Source organism: Oncorhynchus keta, chromosome 19 (assembly GCF_023373465.1).
Source record: "Oncorhynchus keta strain PuntledgeMale-10-30-2019 chromosome 19, Oket_V2, whole genome shotgun sequence".
Lineage (NCBI taxonomy): Eukaryota > Metazoa > Chordata > Actinopteri > Salmoniformes > Salmonidae > Oncorhynchus > Oncorhynchus keta.
Genome location: NC_068439.1, coordinates 44,306,388 through 44,322,795, shown reverse-complemented (window position 1 = coordinate 44,322,795; position 16,408 = coordinate 44,306,388). Strand labels below are relative to the sequence as shown.

Here is a 16,408-nt window from a genome sequence, read left to right as displayed (position 1 = left end):
TGTTTTTGCATTGTCATTATAGGATATTGTGTGTAGATTGATGAGGGTTAAACACTATTTAATCGATTTTAGATTAATAGAGATAGGGCTGTTTACTGCCCCTACTGGAGGAATTTGGTGCCCTTATGAAACAGGATACATTTTTGTCAAAAGTTGCTAATATATGCATATAAAAATATTATCGAATAGAAAACACTCTAAAGCTTCTAAAACCGTTTAAATTGTGTCTCTATGTAAAGCAGAACTCTCAGAGCATGCATTCTCCCAAACTATCTCTTGTCATGATAAAAGTTGGCCCAGCTTTGACGTCATCGCAAACACCCTTCCCAAACAGTTACAGCTCTGGGAACAGTCCCTACGTGTTCAGCGCGATCTCAGCTTTTAATGGGGCTTCTCATTGTGAGAATCACACGCTCGTGAGAGTTTGAGCATGCCGAAAGCTCTCCGTCACTCAAAAAAAACGGTCACTTTTATGTGCGCTCTGGTCACGTCCTGTCTTTTTTCCAAGATCGATTGAACGGTGCCTGTGTTTCTGTTCGTTCTCATGTTTGCTGTACACCTTTATAACATGTTAAAGCTTGATTATGAAGTTAGTTTGACAAGTTTACTCGACATATAATATGTAAGTTCGACGTTTTGGTGCGCATCCACTTGACTTTTGGCTACATTTAGACCGAAAAGTGTCGTGTTTGAGAACCGAAAGAAGCAGACTTGAAAACTAAACGCTGTTTTGGTAAGTATAATCCCTTCCAGGTCTTTTGATGGAAGAACAGCAAAGGGAAGGGAATATTTATGTGGTAAATTTGGGTTTCTGTCGACTCCAAGATAGAGGAGCGATAATGCTACTTTTGGAGCGCTGACTCCTAGTATAGCCTAGTGAACGCAACCTGTAACGTTAAAAATAAATGTAACACAGCGATTGCATTTAGAAGAAGTGTATCTTCCTATACATATGTAGAACATGCATATTTAGTCAAAGTTTATGATGTGTATTCCTTGTTAGCTGACGTTATCTGCCGGAGCTATCGTCATTTCTCCTGACATTTTAGTAGCATTTTTTGAACGATGCGTCATTGTAAACAGAGATTTATGGATATATATTGCAGATTATTGAAAAAAAATGAATGTACTGTGTAACATGTTATATTACTGTCATCTGATGAAGATTTCAAAAGGTTAGTGAAATGATTTTTCTTTTAATCCTGCGTTTGTTGATTGCATATTTTTTCCTACTTGGCTATGCAAATGAGCTATGTCTGCGGTAGTGGTTTGACATAAATATGTGCTATGTTTTCGCCGTAACACATTTTAGAAATCTGACTTGCTGGGTAGATAAACAACTTGTTTATCTTTCATTTGAGCTATTGGACTTGTTAATGTGTGGAGGTTAAATATTTTTAGGAATATTTATTGCGTTCCATGCACCACATTACAGCTGAGGGTGTTGGGGGGGTCCCAGCTGGGAACGGGTGTCTCTGTAAGGTTAAGGCTGTAACGTAACAACATGTGAAAAAAGTGAAGGGGTCTGAATACTCTCCGAATATCTTAATCTTTCCAAAATATAGACTCTTAGCTTTTATTTGACACCTAATTTGATCCTTTGAACTTCACATTAGTGTTCATGGGGCTTTTCACATGGAAATGCCCTACTGTTGATATTATTCAAAAAGAAATCAACACCCTTACGAAAAAAATATATTTACCATAAGAGACACAAAGCTAGTCATTGTGGAATATCTGGCTATTATGAATGACACCATTGTAAGTGAATGATTGTTGCAGCCCCTCACCATCTGTGAATGTCTCACCTGAACATTATTCTGCTTAGATTAGTGTAATACAAAAGGCAAACAAACTGATACAAGATACAGATGGCCAATACACTTTATCGGTGAATAAATAGTGGCTACAGGTCTCTCAAAAAAACACACAAAGTGATTAAGACATAATTTCAATAGGCCTAACATTTCTAAATCTGCAATATAAATGTAGATGATTTTCTCACATAAAGGGCTGAGGTGGTGTGGTCACAAAAAGAACAGTCTGAAACCATGCATAAACTTGCATGTTTGGTGTCATTCAATGGACTTAAATACGGGGAGTGCGGTTAAACTTTCTGTTACTGTCAGTCAACATTGGATCTAAGTGAGTTGTTTTAAGGGATTGGTTTTGTCAGGTAAACTGAGTCCATGGATTTGGACGGCAAGGTCACATGTCTAATTATTATTATTTGGTGTTGGTCTCATGATCTCCCTGTCTTAAGATGGAGTTGCATTCAGTGCAGTCCCCTTTAAAAAACCTAACATACAATTAAACACAGAAGAATTCAGTAAATTGTGCAATTCCCAAAGCCTTATTCGGAGAGCATAAGGGTGACGACCTGGATTGTTTTGTCTGGGTATACAGGACTATGATTAAACAAATGAACAGAACAAAAAACAAGTCTGATGTCTGCAGTTTGATCTTTGGCAACTGAGGTCAGAACCTGGATTAGGGGCCAAAAGAGGTCAGATGTGGAAGGACTACTTGTGGGTTCCCTGACCCTGTCCGTCTTGTGGGGGAGGTGGTGGTGGGAGCTCAGAGATGCCCTCCTGTGTGGCAGGGGAGTCAGCCAGCAGGAAGGAATCATTGGAATGGGTACTGAGGCACAGCGGAGTTAGGCGGCGGAGGTTGCTCGGTGTCCAGGGCAGTCTCAGCTGAGCCCTCTGAGAAGGGACCATGTTGCTGCTGTCCACCTCGGCTTCAGCCAGCCATGAAGGAATCTGCTGCATTGGTGGCATGGGGTCCATGGTGTCCATCTCCGCCATGAAAGCTGGGTTGACGATTCCAGCTAGACCAGGAGAGAGATTTAAATTAATTGGAAATGATTTAATCGATTGAAAGGTCTCTTAAGAGGTGAGCTTATTGTTGTTTCGTGACTGAAGTGTTTTAGTGTCTGATTTAGACATGTTTAACCGCTCTGCGCACGGAACCCGCTAGCGGGCTGAAATTCCACAACACACGGTGATCGCTACATAAGTAGTCATATTAAACATTCATGAAAATACAAGTGTCTCACATATATCGAAAGCCTAGAATCTTGCTAATCCAAAAAGGATTTTAAAAAGGATTTACTGTGAAAGAATACGATGCGATTATCTGAGCATAGAGCCCCATCAAAAAACTTTTTTACCAGCACAGGCGTAACATAATCACAGACTGCATTAAAATAAATCGTTTACCTTTGACGATCTTCGTCTGTTTGCAATTCCAATGCTCATTGTTACACAATGAATGATCTTTTGTTTGATAAAATCCGTTTTTATAGCCTAACACGAAACATTTTGTGAACGGCTTGTGTCGTGAATTCCGTCTCATTCTATTTTCGACGACACATTCAAGGTAAATAACCCACACAGAACGTGACTTTTCCAGTCATGTTTGGTTTCACTGCAATCAACTGGTTTGTTTGTTACACAATCTGTTTGTAACACAATCAAACCTGATGGGCCATTTTGTGGGACGTATTGACTGAAAGAAACCGATTTGAAGACAACAAGTCATGACATCATTGTAATATAATACAGACAGTAGATCTAGCTGGTCATTGTTTGTAACACAGTTTGTTTGTAACACAATCAAACCTGATGGGCCATTTCGCGGGACGTATTGACTGAAAGAAACCGATTTGAAGACAACAAGTCATGACATCATTGTGCACCAATGATTTGCCCGCTGTTTCGTTGATTGACTGTCTTTTAACCCAATGACCACTGATCGTCTTGAAATATAGCTGGGTTGATAGCTAATGAGCTGAGCTAAACGGCAATACGCCAAGTGAAATGGAGACAGTAGATACAGCTGGTCTGTTGTAATATAATAAAGACAGTAGATCTAGCTGGTATGTCATAATATAATAGAGACAGTAGATCTAGCTGAAATGTCATAATATAAAAGAGACAGTAGATCTAGCAGGTAATAATAATATAATAATATATTCAACCTAATATATTCAACCTTCAACTCTCTATATATATATGTTTATTATACCTGTTGATACAGGGCTCATATGTGAAACTATTCTATCTGAACATTTTCTTTCACAGTGACACTGACTCCGAATGGGAGTCTTATCCAATGTCCTGTGTGAATTTAAGTATGCTCTCTCTAATTCTCTCTTTCTCTCTCTCGGCATCTCTCGGCATCTCTCTCTTGGCATGATGACTCCTTGCTGTCCCCAGTCCACCTGGCCTTGCCGCTGTTCCAGTTTCAACTGTTCTGCCTGCGGCTATGGAACCCTAAACTGTTCATTTTTACTCTTGAGGTGCTGTCCTGTTGCACCCTCTACAACCACTGTGATCTCCACCCGGCACAGCCAGAAGAGGACAGGCCACCCCTCATAGCCTGGTTCCTCTCTGGGTTTCTTCCTAGGTTTTTGCCTTTCCAGGGAGTTTTTCCTAGCCACCGTGCTTCTACACCTGCATTGCTTGCTGTTTGGAGTTTTAGGCTGGGGCTATATAAATAGATTTGATGTGATAGGACTGAGGGTCTTCCAAATATTGAAAGTTTGTAAATATATATATATATATATATATATATATATATATATATATATATATATATATATATATCTTTTTTATATTTTTTAATCAATAATTATTATTATTATTATTTATTTTTTTTTGGGGGGTGTTAGAATATCATTTTGGTATTTTGTATATAGTTATTTGTTTCAAAATGTATACCGTCACCAATTTGGCCACTTGGGTACGTTTGGGCTACTTGTGTGGGACACCTGGGTGACTTCATGATAAATGTAATGTAAGCACACTCATTTTGGAAGTTATCATTCTGAAACTTTGTACTGTTGCCCTCTTATATGTTTCACTGAAATTATCCCCATCATCCTATCTGAATGTTTGTTTTATCTTGTTCATTTTAAAGATGATGATACAAAAATAAAAATAGAAAACATAATGTTTTGTTTCATTGTTTTATCTAAACCAGATCTATTGTGTTATATTCTCCTACATTCAATTCACATGTACACAAACTTCAGAGTGTTTTCTTTTTCAAATGGTACCAAGAATATGCATATCCTTGGTTCTGTGCCTGAGCTACAGGCTGTTAGATTTGGGTATGTCTTTAGGCGGGAATTGGACAAAGTAGGGGGGGAGCTGTATGAGGTTTAACTTGGTTGATTTAATTCATTTTGAGTTGATGTGAAGAAGACTCTCTTACCTCCTCTATAGGCTCTCATGGGGAATGAACCGCCAGCAGCCTCGCAACCAGAGGCACTGTCTCCTTCAGAAAACTCAAAATCTGGAGGCAGAGAGAAACAGTCAATCAGAAAACAATTAAATGATGTTGTTTACTAATGCACAGGTATCTAAACCAAAATGGCAGAAAGCAAACGTAAGCAGCCTTGTCCTCTTCCTATGTGTCACAAATGTTTATGTCATTGCTGTTACTGGCTTGAAAATCACTCCAAAGATACTGTATTCAAGGACCTTGAGCATTCCCTCCAGTGGCAAACTGTTATCAGGGGAGGGGCTTATATTAAAGAAAAGTATTAGCTAATCACACCCATTTAATATGTTATAAAATTGAGGATTCCATTGATACATTTAACCATTGTGAAATGTCTAGCTAGTTAGCTAGTGGCGTTTCAATTGGTGAAAGTAGTTGTTTCCCTTGCTTGGCTCGAGCCCAGGTTGAGGCAAGAGAGGGACGGAAGCAATCATTTTACATAAATACAAAGTGTCATTGGTGTTACTCAATTTAAAATAAGGGAAATTACATTTTATGCAAAATGGTTATCCATTTCATTTTAGTAAATTATTACTTGAGAATATGTGCCATCCATTTATGAAAACCCTCAAATACCTCAAACGTGTCATTGGTGTTACTACTCCTACTGGTGGCAAAATGTTATCATAATGGTGCAAATTATTAAAAGGCATTAAGCTGCCGTTTTAGTTTATTTAGAATAGGTACCACCCAAAAAATCTAGAAAAACACCACCGTAGTTTAAGAACGACCCTTGACCAAAACCTTCTCATATAATGCAAAAGAGAAGTGAAAAGCAAAGAGCAAAGAAGTACCTTCATCCCCATAAGCATGGCTTTTACTGTTATCTGTGGATTTTCCATTTGGCATCTAAAAATGACAAAGTCAAACATACATATTATCACATTGCCTCCAAGAGGATGGTTATGAAGACAAAGGGGGAAGGAGGAAAAAGTGCAGGCTTCCCTGACCTTTTGTGGCTGGTCTTTCTTTAAATGCTTGCTTATCTTCTTGGGTGGGGCGACACCCATTTTGGCTGACTTGAATGACTCCAGACGGCTCCTCATGGTTCTCTGGAAGATCTCCTGCACCTCATGCTCGTCTTTGTTGACTTCGAGGTGCTTCCGACTGTACCCGTGTCTGTGCTGTTAGGTGATGGAATGAGAGCAAGAGAAAGGGTCAAAAATAGTGTTTTTTAGCGCCCCTGGGATTTTTGAGGCTCTAATTGTCTTTGACTAAGCAATACCTGTTTCCTGCCTTTGTACAAGTGCTGCTGCAGTAGATGGTGTGCGTCAAAGTCCTCTGACTCCCTCATCTTCAGGTCCTGCTCATGCATGTCCAGGCAGACAGAGGGCACACTGTCCCGTCTGGAAGGGAAGAAACATACATATTCACTGTTGGTAATTTGCTGGCCACTGGAGGGCAGACTTGAAAAAGTTTCCCAAAAGCATCTTAAGTCTAAGTTCATCATTTTAACCCTCGTGGAAGCATTGTTAAATCTCCAAGCTGTTTCCAAAAAGCATGTGTTTAATAAAGTTGCACTTTATTGGAGATAATATATGAAACACCGAAGATACCAGGCCTGGTCTTCATAGCAGATTTTGAAAAGGCGTTTAATAAATTACAACTAGAATTTACATGCAAATGCCTGGATTACTTTAATTTTGGTGAATCTCTTATACAATGGGTTAAAGTTATGTACAGTAACCCCAGATGTCAAATAGTAAATAATGGTTACTTCTCAGAAAGTATTGAGCGTTTAATAGGAGTAAAACAAGGCTGTCCTTTGTCTCCATATCCTATTTATTATGGCCATTGAAATGCTAGCTATTAAAATGAGATCCAACAAGAACATCAAGTGGTTAGAAATCCAGGGGATAAAAACAAAAGTTTCAATGTATGCCAATGACTCTAGTTTTTTCTATATTCCTGCACAGTTTCATTGAAGATCTTGAACACTTTTCTAGGCTCTCTAGATTAAAACCAAATTCCAAAAAGTGTACCATATTACGTATTGGATCGTTACAAAAGTGTTTACACTACCTTGTAGTTTACCAATAAAATGGGCGGATGGTGAAGTAGACATACTTGGTATTCACATCTCAAAAAATATATAAAAACATTAAATTAATTTACCACAATTAATTTCAATAGAAAGTTAGCAAAAATAGATATGATTCTGCAACCATGGAGAGGTAAATACTTGTCTATTTGTGGAAAAAAATCACATTGATTAACTCTTTGGTGCTATCACAGTTTACTAACTTACTAATGGCACTGCCTTCTCCACATAACTCGTTTTAAAAAATCATATGAGCAAAATATATTTCATTTTTATTTGTAATGCTAAACCAGACAAAATTAAACATGCCTATTGATATAATGAATGTGATTTTGGGGGGCTAAAATGATTCAATTTTAAAGCTTTTAAACCTCTAAAATTAAAGCTTCACTCATACATAAGTTATACTTAAACACAAAATGGTTCTCCAGTAGATTATTAAGGAAGGTTAAAAAAATGATACAGATTACAACTTCTCATTTCCGACTAATTGAAAATTCAATTTTGTTTAAATATCGCACTTTCTTAATTAAACAAGCCATACAAAGCTGCTAACAATTTCAGTTTTATCCTCCAGAAAAGATAGAACAAATATTACAACAAATGTTATGGTTAAACTCAAATATACTGATTAATTTAAAAAAATTGAATTAAATGTATTAGTGATATTATAAAAACTACAGACCTCTACATGCTTTGTAAGTAGGGAAAACCTGCAAAATCGGCAGTGTATCAAATACTTGTTCTCCCCACTGTATATGGGGCATACAACAATCTCAGCTCTGTAGATTTTGCTGCGAAGAGACAGAATCAATAGATAATTTATTTTGGTATTGCCCCTGTGTAGCTTTATTCTGGTCACAGGTTCAGGAATGATTTTAAAAAATCACAACATGCACTTAAAATTAACCTGACAAATAGCAGTGTTGGGTGATTTGGAAAGCCATAGTCAGTCAATAAATAATATAATAATAATCATAGGAAAGGTTTTCATCTCTAGCTCACAATCTGTGGATGCGGAAACTAAACGAGGGTGGTATATGGTGACATGTGGGATGGGCTGAGAGTGGGATTAAAAAGCTTATGCTTGGTAATGTATTATTGTTATGTGACTATTTTATATAAAAGTACCATGTAAAATGTGTATGCAAAATGTATATGTACAATGTATGTATATGTAGAAAAAAAGCTGTAAAAATATATATTTGTCCCCCGAAGAGGGTGGTGAAGGGGTTAAAAAAATAAAATAATAATAATTGCACTTGAAAACGCTTGCTATTTACCAATAAATTCACAACGAATTTGACTACAAATGCAAAGTTTCCAATGTCTTTGCAATTGTTACGAACAAGCAAAGGAGGAAAATATGCTTGAAATAAAAAATGAAATGACTGCATTAAAAGATAAATAGCCTATAGTATAGGTTACCTAGGTCTATATACTGTAATTCAATATATAAATAAATTGTTCCTTCAATTGAGTTGTATTTTGCAAAAATAGGCCACTGTCGGGAATATTTGCCTCAATATATTCCATGATGTGTAACAACGTGTGTAATGATGTGGCAAATCTTGATTTAGTACATTATTATAGGGTAAACATTAGAATAAGCCACCTCAATATTTGCAGTCATTAAGTTATTATATCTTTCTAGGAGCTGATCCATCAACAGTATTGTGGAATATTTCTAATGTTAAGATAAGATTTGAGTGGATAAATCTGATCCAAGAGCAGCGATGCCTTCCTTTCGATTTTATCAATATGGACACATGCCTCAATGACATACTTAGCGAACATTTTCTCTGTGTGGTGTTTTGGGAAATGTATGTTACATCTTCGGGCCATTGTAGGAAAGATGCATCTTTAAAACATTCATAAACCTAAATCCCAAATCGACCCCTAAACCCTATGCCCTATGCACTTGTGGAGATCTGAGTCGATTTTTCCAACTGTGTAAGCAAAATTGTAATCACAACACCTTGCCCTCTGAAAGGCTGGGTGTATGTTTCACCACGTTGCTTATACCAATCAAATCCTCTCAGTTCACAAGTGCATTTAGGGGTCGATTTGGGATTGGGCATCTGTATTAACCGTGCTTTTGCTACCATATCCTTTTGTTTCTATTGTAACCAGTGGCAGGCACCTAATAATAATGGCTGGTGAGTTTTGGGGATAAAATAAGTGAGACGGAACTCTTGACTAGCGAACTTATGGTTCTACCACGGATGACAAGGGAGGGTGCACACTCATTGTACATACCTATGTATTGTAATGGATAACCAAGGCTTTCTGAGTCCTTTAGGGATTTCACCAAATTGTGCCTTAATGAAAACTGCTTATTACTCAGAGTTTTTAACATAATGCAGATTAGTGATTAGGTAAACTACATTTAGTTAGAATGTGAGATTCGCACTTACCCTTTTTTGCCTCCAGGTTCAATATTACGACAGGGTAGCCTAGTGGTTAGTGGTTAGAGCGTTGGACTAGTAACCGGAATGTTGCAAGTTCAAACCCCCGAGCTGTCGTTCTGCCCCTGAACAGGCAGTTAACCCACTGTTCCTAGGCCGTCATTGAAAATAAGAATTTGTTCTCAACTGACTTGCCTAGTTAAATAAAGGCAAAATAAAAATATATATTTAAAAAATTACAAATACTGTGCATCGGTGGTATTATTTAGGATGCTGAAGACAAAATATCATTGAATACACTAGATAATACTTTGGTGTGGGGGAAAAAATCAACTATAGCCAGGATTCGATGTGCCTCTGATCCCAAATCCCAGACCCTACCCGCTGAGCTACCATTCAGGTTTTGACAGAAAATACAGACCCTACCGTTTTACACTTGTTCACACCTACCTGCACTGGGGTCGGAATGCAATTATGGTTACATTAAAACACCGTGGAGCCGGCACAAGATATGGGTCAGAAAACGTACCTCAATGAAGGGAAGGGATATGCCACTGTGGGATAATGGGACAATTCGGAGGACAACACATTTCTCATCCTTACATTGAGGTACATTTTCTGAGCCAGATCTCATGCTGGCTCCACGGTGTCTTAACTTAAAGGAGAAGTTTACCCAAAACCCACTGACAAGGTACTAATCTGTCATTCTGCCCCTTAAACCCACTGTTCCAAGGCTGTCATTGAAAACAAGAATTTGTTCTTAACTGACTTGCCTAGTAAAATTCAATTCAATTACAAGAGATGCACCTGCCAGATAGTGAGCATCTCAAGCTCAATAAAACCTGGGTTAATCAGGTATCTTTCTCATCACATAGTTCTGGGAGGAACTTCCTAGCTCTTAGGACACTTTTTAGTATTTTGTTTATTTGTGTTATTTGTGTTATTTCTTACTTTATTAGCCCAGACATGTTTTGTGTTATTACATACAGCCGGGAAGAACTATTGATTATCAGAGCGGCGGTAACTCACCAGCACTACCACTATTACGACCAGGAACATGACTTTCGGAAAACTGATCCTTTTTTCGTACCCCCCAGGGCAATTGAACTGATTCCAGAGATCGAATCCAAACAACGCCGGCATAGGAGAGGTACTCGGGGTAGTCTTCTAGTCCGACTTAGGATGCGCACACCACCCACAGCTTCTGAGTATATTACTCGCTACGGTTCAGTCTCTGGATAATAAAGTTGGTGAGCTCAGGGCAAGGATTTCTTTCCAAAGAGACATCAGGGATTGTAAAATTCTCTGTTTCACGAAAACATGGCTCTCTCGGGATATACTGTCTGTGTCTGTCCAGCCAGTTGGGTTCTTAGTTCATCGTGCAGACAGGTATACATATCTCTCCAGGAAGAAGAAGGGTGGGGTGTATGTTTCATGATTAACGACTCATGGCGTGATTGTGATAACATACAGGAACTCAAGTCCTTTTGCTCACCCGACATAGAATGCCTCATAATCAAATGCGGACCATATTACCTCCCAAGAGAATTCTCTTCAGTTATAGTCACAGCCGTGTATATTTCCCTCATCAAGCCGATACTTTGACAGCCCTCAAAGAGCTTCACTGGACTTTATGCAAACTGGAAACCACATATCCTGAGGCTTCATTTATCGTTGCTGGGGATTTTAACAAAGCAAATTTGAGGAAAAGAATGGCGAAATTCTATCAACACATTGACTGTAGCACTCGCTCTGCTAAAACACTCTACTACTGCTACTCCAACTTCCGGGATGCCTACAAGTCCCTATCCCGCCCTCCTGTTGGCAAATCGGATCAAAACTCAATTTTGCTCATCCTTTCCTATAGGCAGAAACTCAAACACAAAGTACCCATGCTAAGGACTATTCAACGCTGGTCTGACCAATCGGAATCCACGCTTCAAGATTGTTTTGATCACGCAAACTGGGATATGTTCTGGGTAGCCTCTGAGAATAACATTGACGCATATACTGATACGGTGACTGAGTTTATCAGGATGTGTGACAATTAAAACCTACCCAAACCAGAAACCGTAGATAGATAGAAGCATTCACGCAAAACTGAAAGCACGAAGTATCACATTTAACCTCTCTTGGATAGGTGGGACGCAATTGTCCCACCTGGCCAATTGCCAGGCAAAATGCAGAGCGCCAAATTCAAATAAAATACTATACAAATAAAACTTTAACCTCATAGTCCGCCCCATCCCGCATGCGGTCGCGTTACTACAGCCTCAAGCTCATTACCATAACGCAACGTTAGCGATTTCTAAAAATCGCAAATGAAATGAAATAAATATGCCTGCTCTCAAGCTTATCCTTTTCTTAACAATCCTGTCATCTCAGATTTTCAAAATATGCTTTAGAACCAGAGAAAATCAATAATTTGTGTAAGAGTGGTGATAGCTCGCTTAGCATTTAACGTTAGCATTTAGCACGCAACATATTCACAAAAACCAGCAAAGGGATCAAATAAAATAATTTACCTTTGAAGAACTTCAGATGTTTCAATGAGGAGACTCTCAGTTACATAGCAGATGTCCAGTTTTTCCTGAAAGATTCTTGTGTAGGACACATCGTTCCGTTTTGTTACTATGCATTTGGCTACCGAAACTAACCGAAAATTCAGTCACCTACACGTCAAACTTTTTTCCGAATTAACTCCATAATATCGACTGAAACATGGAAAACGTTGTTTGAATCAATCCTCAAGGTGTTTTGTCATATATCTCTTCATTGAAATGACAGTCCTAGAAGCCTTCTTTGTTCTCTGATTCGGATGGAAAAATACTGGTAGCTGACTTTTGCGCACCAATTTCCACGCAGACACCGTGCGGGACACTTGGCAATTGTAGTCTCTTATGGTCAATCTTCCAATGATATGCCTACAAATACGTCACAATGCTGCAGACACCTTGGGGAAACGCTAGAAAGTGTCCGTTCATTCCTGTCGCATTCACAGCCATATAAGGCGATCATGGAAAACGTACCTTCAGAAATCCTGTTCATTTCCTGGTCGCTCAAACATCTTGGTTTTGCCTGAAGCTTTTGTTATAAGGCACTCACAGTGAAAATCTTTGCAGTTCTGGAAACGTAAGAGTGTCTTCTTTCCAAAACTATCAATTTCAAGCATAGTCGAGCATCTTTTCGTGACAAAATATTGCGCTTAAAATGGGCACGTCTTTTTATCCAAAAATGAAATAATGCCCCTAGAGGACTAACAAGTTAATTAAATCACACATGTAAGATACCAAATTAAAGCTACACTCGTTGTGAATACAGCCAACATGTCAGATTTCAAAAAGGCTTTTCGTCGAAAGCATAAGATGCTATTATCTGATGATAGCACAACAGTAAACAATGAGAGAGTAGCATATTTCAACTCTGCAGGTGCGACACAAAATGCAGAAATAAAATATAAATTATGCCTTACCTTTGACAAGCTTCTTTTGTTGGCACTCCAATATGTCCCATAAACATCACAAATGGTCCTTTTGTTCGATCACAACTTGCAGACGTATTTACGTGTTGCTGTGAGTTTTGTGCGTCTTGTTGCCAACCTTACTTTGCTACCTGACAACTTTACGGTTTTTACTTGTTAATTACCGTTTATATTTTTGTTTTTTCCCTCCGTCAACTTTTTTTCATTCAACTTTTTCACTCCAACAGCCGAAGCTAAGTAGTAACATTAACATGATGCCTTCTAATTGCAGTTGCTGTACTCATAATATACAGGAGAATGATCGCCTTGCGGCGAGGATAACTGTGCTGCAAGCCCAGCTTCAGACGCAATCGTTAGGCAAGGGTAATTTCAGTGTAGGAAAGGATGAAACAGCATCTGTGCCACCAGTAAGTACAGATAGTAACGTTAGTATAAATCCGCTCGTATGGTCCCCGCAGCCGGACAACTTTCTCATCGTTTCTGGAGGGAAATGCTGTAGGAATGCTCAAACGGTGTTTCTCATTCAGCCGACAGAAACTTTCAACCGGTTTTCCCTATTAAGCAGCGAATCGGAGTCTGAGGCCGAGCCTTCTCTTGTCTCTACTCGTCCCGTTACGGGGTCTGAGACGCTGAAGCTTCCCACCATTAGCTCTGACAAATTGAAAACCCTAGTCATTGGCAACTCCATTACCCACAGTATTAGACTTAAAACGAATCATCCAGCGATCATACACTGTTTACCAGGGGGCAGGGCTACCGACTTTAAGGCTAATCTGAAGATGGTGCTGGCTAAAGCTAAAACTGGGAGTGTAGAGAGTATAGAGATATTGTTATCCACGTCGGCACCAACGATGTTAGGATGAAACAGTCAGAGGTCACCAAGCGCAACATAGCTTCAGCGTGTAAATCATCTAGAAAGATGTGTCGGCATCGAGTAATTGTCTCTGGCCCCTCCCAGTTAGGGGGAGTGATGAGCTCTACAGCAGAGTCTCACAACTCAATCGCTGGTTGAAAACTGTTTTCTGCCCCTCCCAAAAGATAGAATTTGTAGATAATTGGCCCTCTTTCTGGGACTCAAGGACCAAGCCTGGCCTGCTATGGAGTGACAGACTCCATCCTAGCTGGAGGAGTGCACTCATCTTATCTACCAACATAGACAGGGCTCTAACTCCTCTAGCTCCACAATGAAATAGGGTGCAGGCCAGGCAGCAGGCTGTTAGCCAGCCTACCAGCTTAGTGCAGTCTGTCACTAGCACAGTCAGTGTAGTCAGCTCAGCTATCCCTATTGAGACTGCGACCTGGGTTGGGCAAAACTAAACATGGCGGTGTTCGCCTTAGCAATCTCACTAGGATAAAGACCTCCTCCATTCCTGCCATTATGGAAAGAGATCGTGATAACTCACATCTCAAAATATGGCTACTTAATGTTAGATCCCTTACTTCAAAGGCAGTTATCGTCAATGAACGAATCACTGATCATAATCTTGATGTGATTGGCCTGACTGAAACATGGCTTAAAATGGGCAGTATTTTCATTTTTGGAAAAATAACATTCCCGTAGTAAACGGCATATTTTGTCAGGACAAGATGCTAGAATATGTATATAATTGACAGCTTAGGATAGAAAACACTCTAAAGTTTCCAAAACTGTAAAAATATAGTCTGTGAGTATAACAGAACTGATATTGCAGGTGAAAGCCTGAGAAAAATCCAATCCGGAAGCTCTGGAAATGCAAATGCGCTACGCTAAATGCTAATAGTATTAGTTAAAACTCAAACGTTTTGAAAGCTCTGCGTTCCAATGCGTCCCTATTGAGCAGTGAATGGGCTATCAACCAGATTACTTTTTCTCCGTATTCCCCAAGGTGTCTACAGCATTGTGATGTAGTTGCGCAACTGGTCACCTGATGGCTCCCGGAGTGATTCTCGAGTAAAATACAGAGGTAGCCATTATTCCAATCGGTCCGACTGAAAAACCAATTGTCCCGGTGGATATATTATCGAATAGATATTTGAAAAACACCTTGTGGATTGATTATAAACAGCGTTTGCCATGTTTCTGTTGACATTATGGAGCTAATTTTGAATATTTTTCTGCGTTTTCATGACTGAAATTTCCGGGCGATTTCTCAGCCAAACATGAAGAACAAACGGAGCTATTTTGCCTACAAAAATAATATTTTTGGAAAAAAGGAACATTGGCTATCTAACTGGGAGTCTCGTGAGTGAAAACATCCGAAGCTCATCAAAGGTAAATGATTTAATTTGATTGCTTTTCTGATTTCCGTGACCAAGTTACCTGCTGCTAGCTGGACAAAATGCTATGCTAGGCTATCGATAAACTTACACAAATGCTTGTCTCGCTTTGGCTGTGAAGCATATTTTGAAAATCTGAGCTGACAGGGTGATTAAAAAAAGGCTAAGCTGGGTCTCAATATATTTCACTTGTGATTTTCATGAATAGGAATATTTTCTAGGAATATTTATGTCTGTTGCGTTATGCTAATTAGTGTCAGTCGATGATTACGCTCCCTCATGCGGGATGGGGAGTCATTAGAGGTTAAGCCTGATGAATTTACTGTGTTAAATGATGCCTCACCTCCTGGTTACACTAGTGACCATATCCCCCGTGCATTCCGCAAAGGCGGAGGTGTTGCTAACATTTACGATAGCAAATTTCAATTTACAATTTTTTTTTTTTTTCGTCTTTTGAGCTTCTAGTCATGAAATCTATGCAGCCTACTCAATCATTTTTATAGCTACTGTTTTCAGGCCTCCTGGGTCATATACAGCCTTCCTTATTGAGTTCCCTGAATTCCTATCGGACATTGTAGTCATAGCAGATAATATTCTAATTTTTTGCTGACTTTAATATTCACATGGAAAAGTCCACAGACCTACTCCAAAAGGCTTTCAGAGCCATCATCTACTCGGTGGGTTTTGTCCAACATGTCTCTGGACCCACTCACTGCCACAGTCATACTCTGGACCTAGTTTTGTCCCATGGAGTAAATGTTGTGGATCTTAATGTTTTTCCTCATAATCCTGGCCTATCGGACCACCATTTTATTACGTTTGCAATTGCAACAAATAATCTGCTCAGACCCCAACCAAGGAGCATCAAAAGTCGTGCTATAAATTCACAGACAACACAAAGATTCCTTGATGCCATTCCAGACTCCCTTTGCC

General features: G+C 39.1%; 1 protein-coding gene across 1 annotated transcript in view; it reads right to left on the bottom strand.

The window, feature by feature from the left end:
- Window positions 1-1,866: 1,866 nt before the first annotated feature.
- The window catches only part of LOC118398331 (sodium/hydrogen exchanger 3), a 78,818-nt gene continuing 64,276 nt past the window's right edge, over window positions 1,867-16,408 (bottom strand). Inside the window, exons 12-16 of the mRNA XM_035793565.2 lie at window positions 6,515-6,635; window positions 6,240-6,413; window positions 6,084-6,138; window positions 5,221-5,301; window positions 1,867-2,830 (exon numbers count right to left, since the gene is read on the bottom strand). Coding sequence (XP_035649458.1) covers window positions 2,523-2,830; window positions 5,221-5,301; window positions 6,084-6,138; window positions 6,240-6,413; window positions 6,515-6,635 — 739 coding nt within the window. The 3' untranslated portion in view covers window positions 1,867-2,522. The remainder of the gene's footprint in view (window positions 2,831-5,220; window positions 5,302-6,083; window positions 6,139-6,239; window positions 6,414-6,514; window positions 6,636-16,408) is intronic.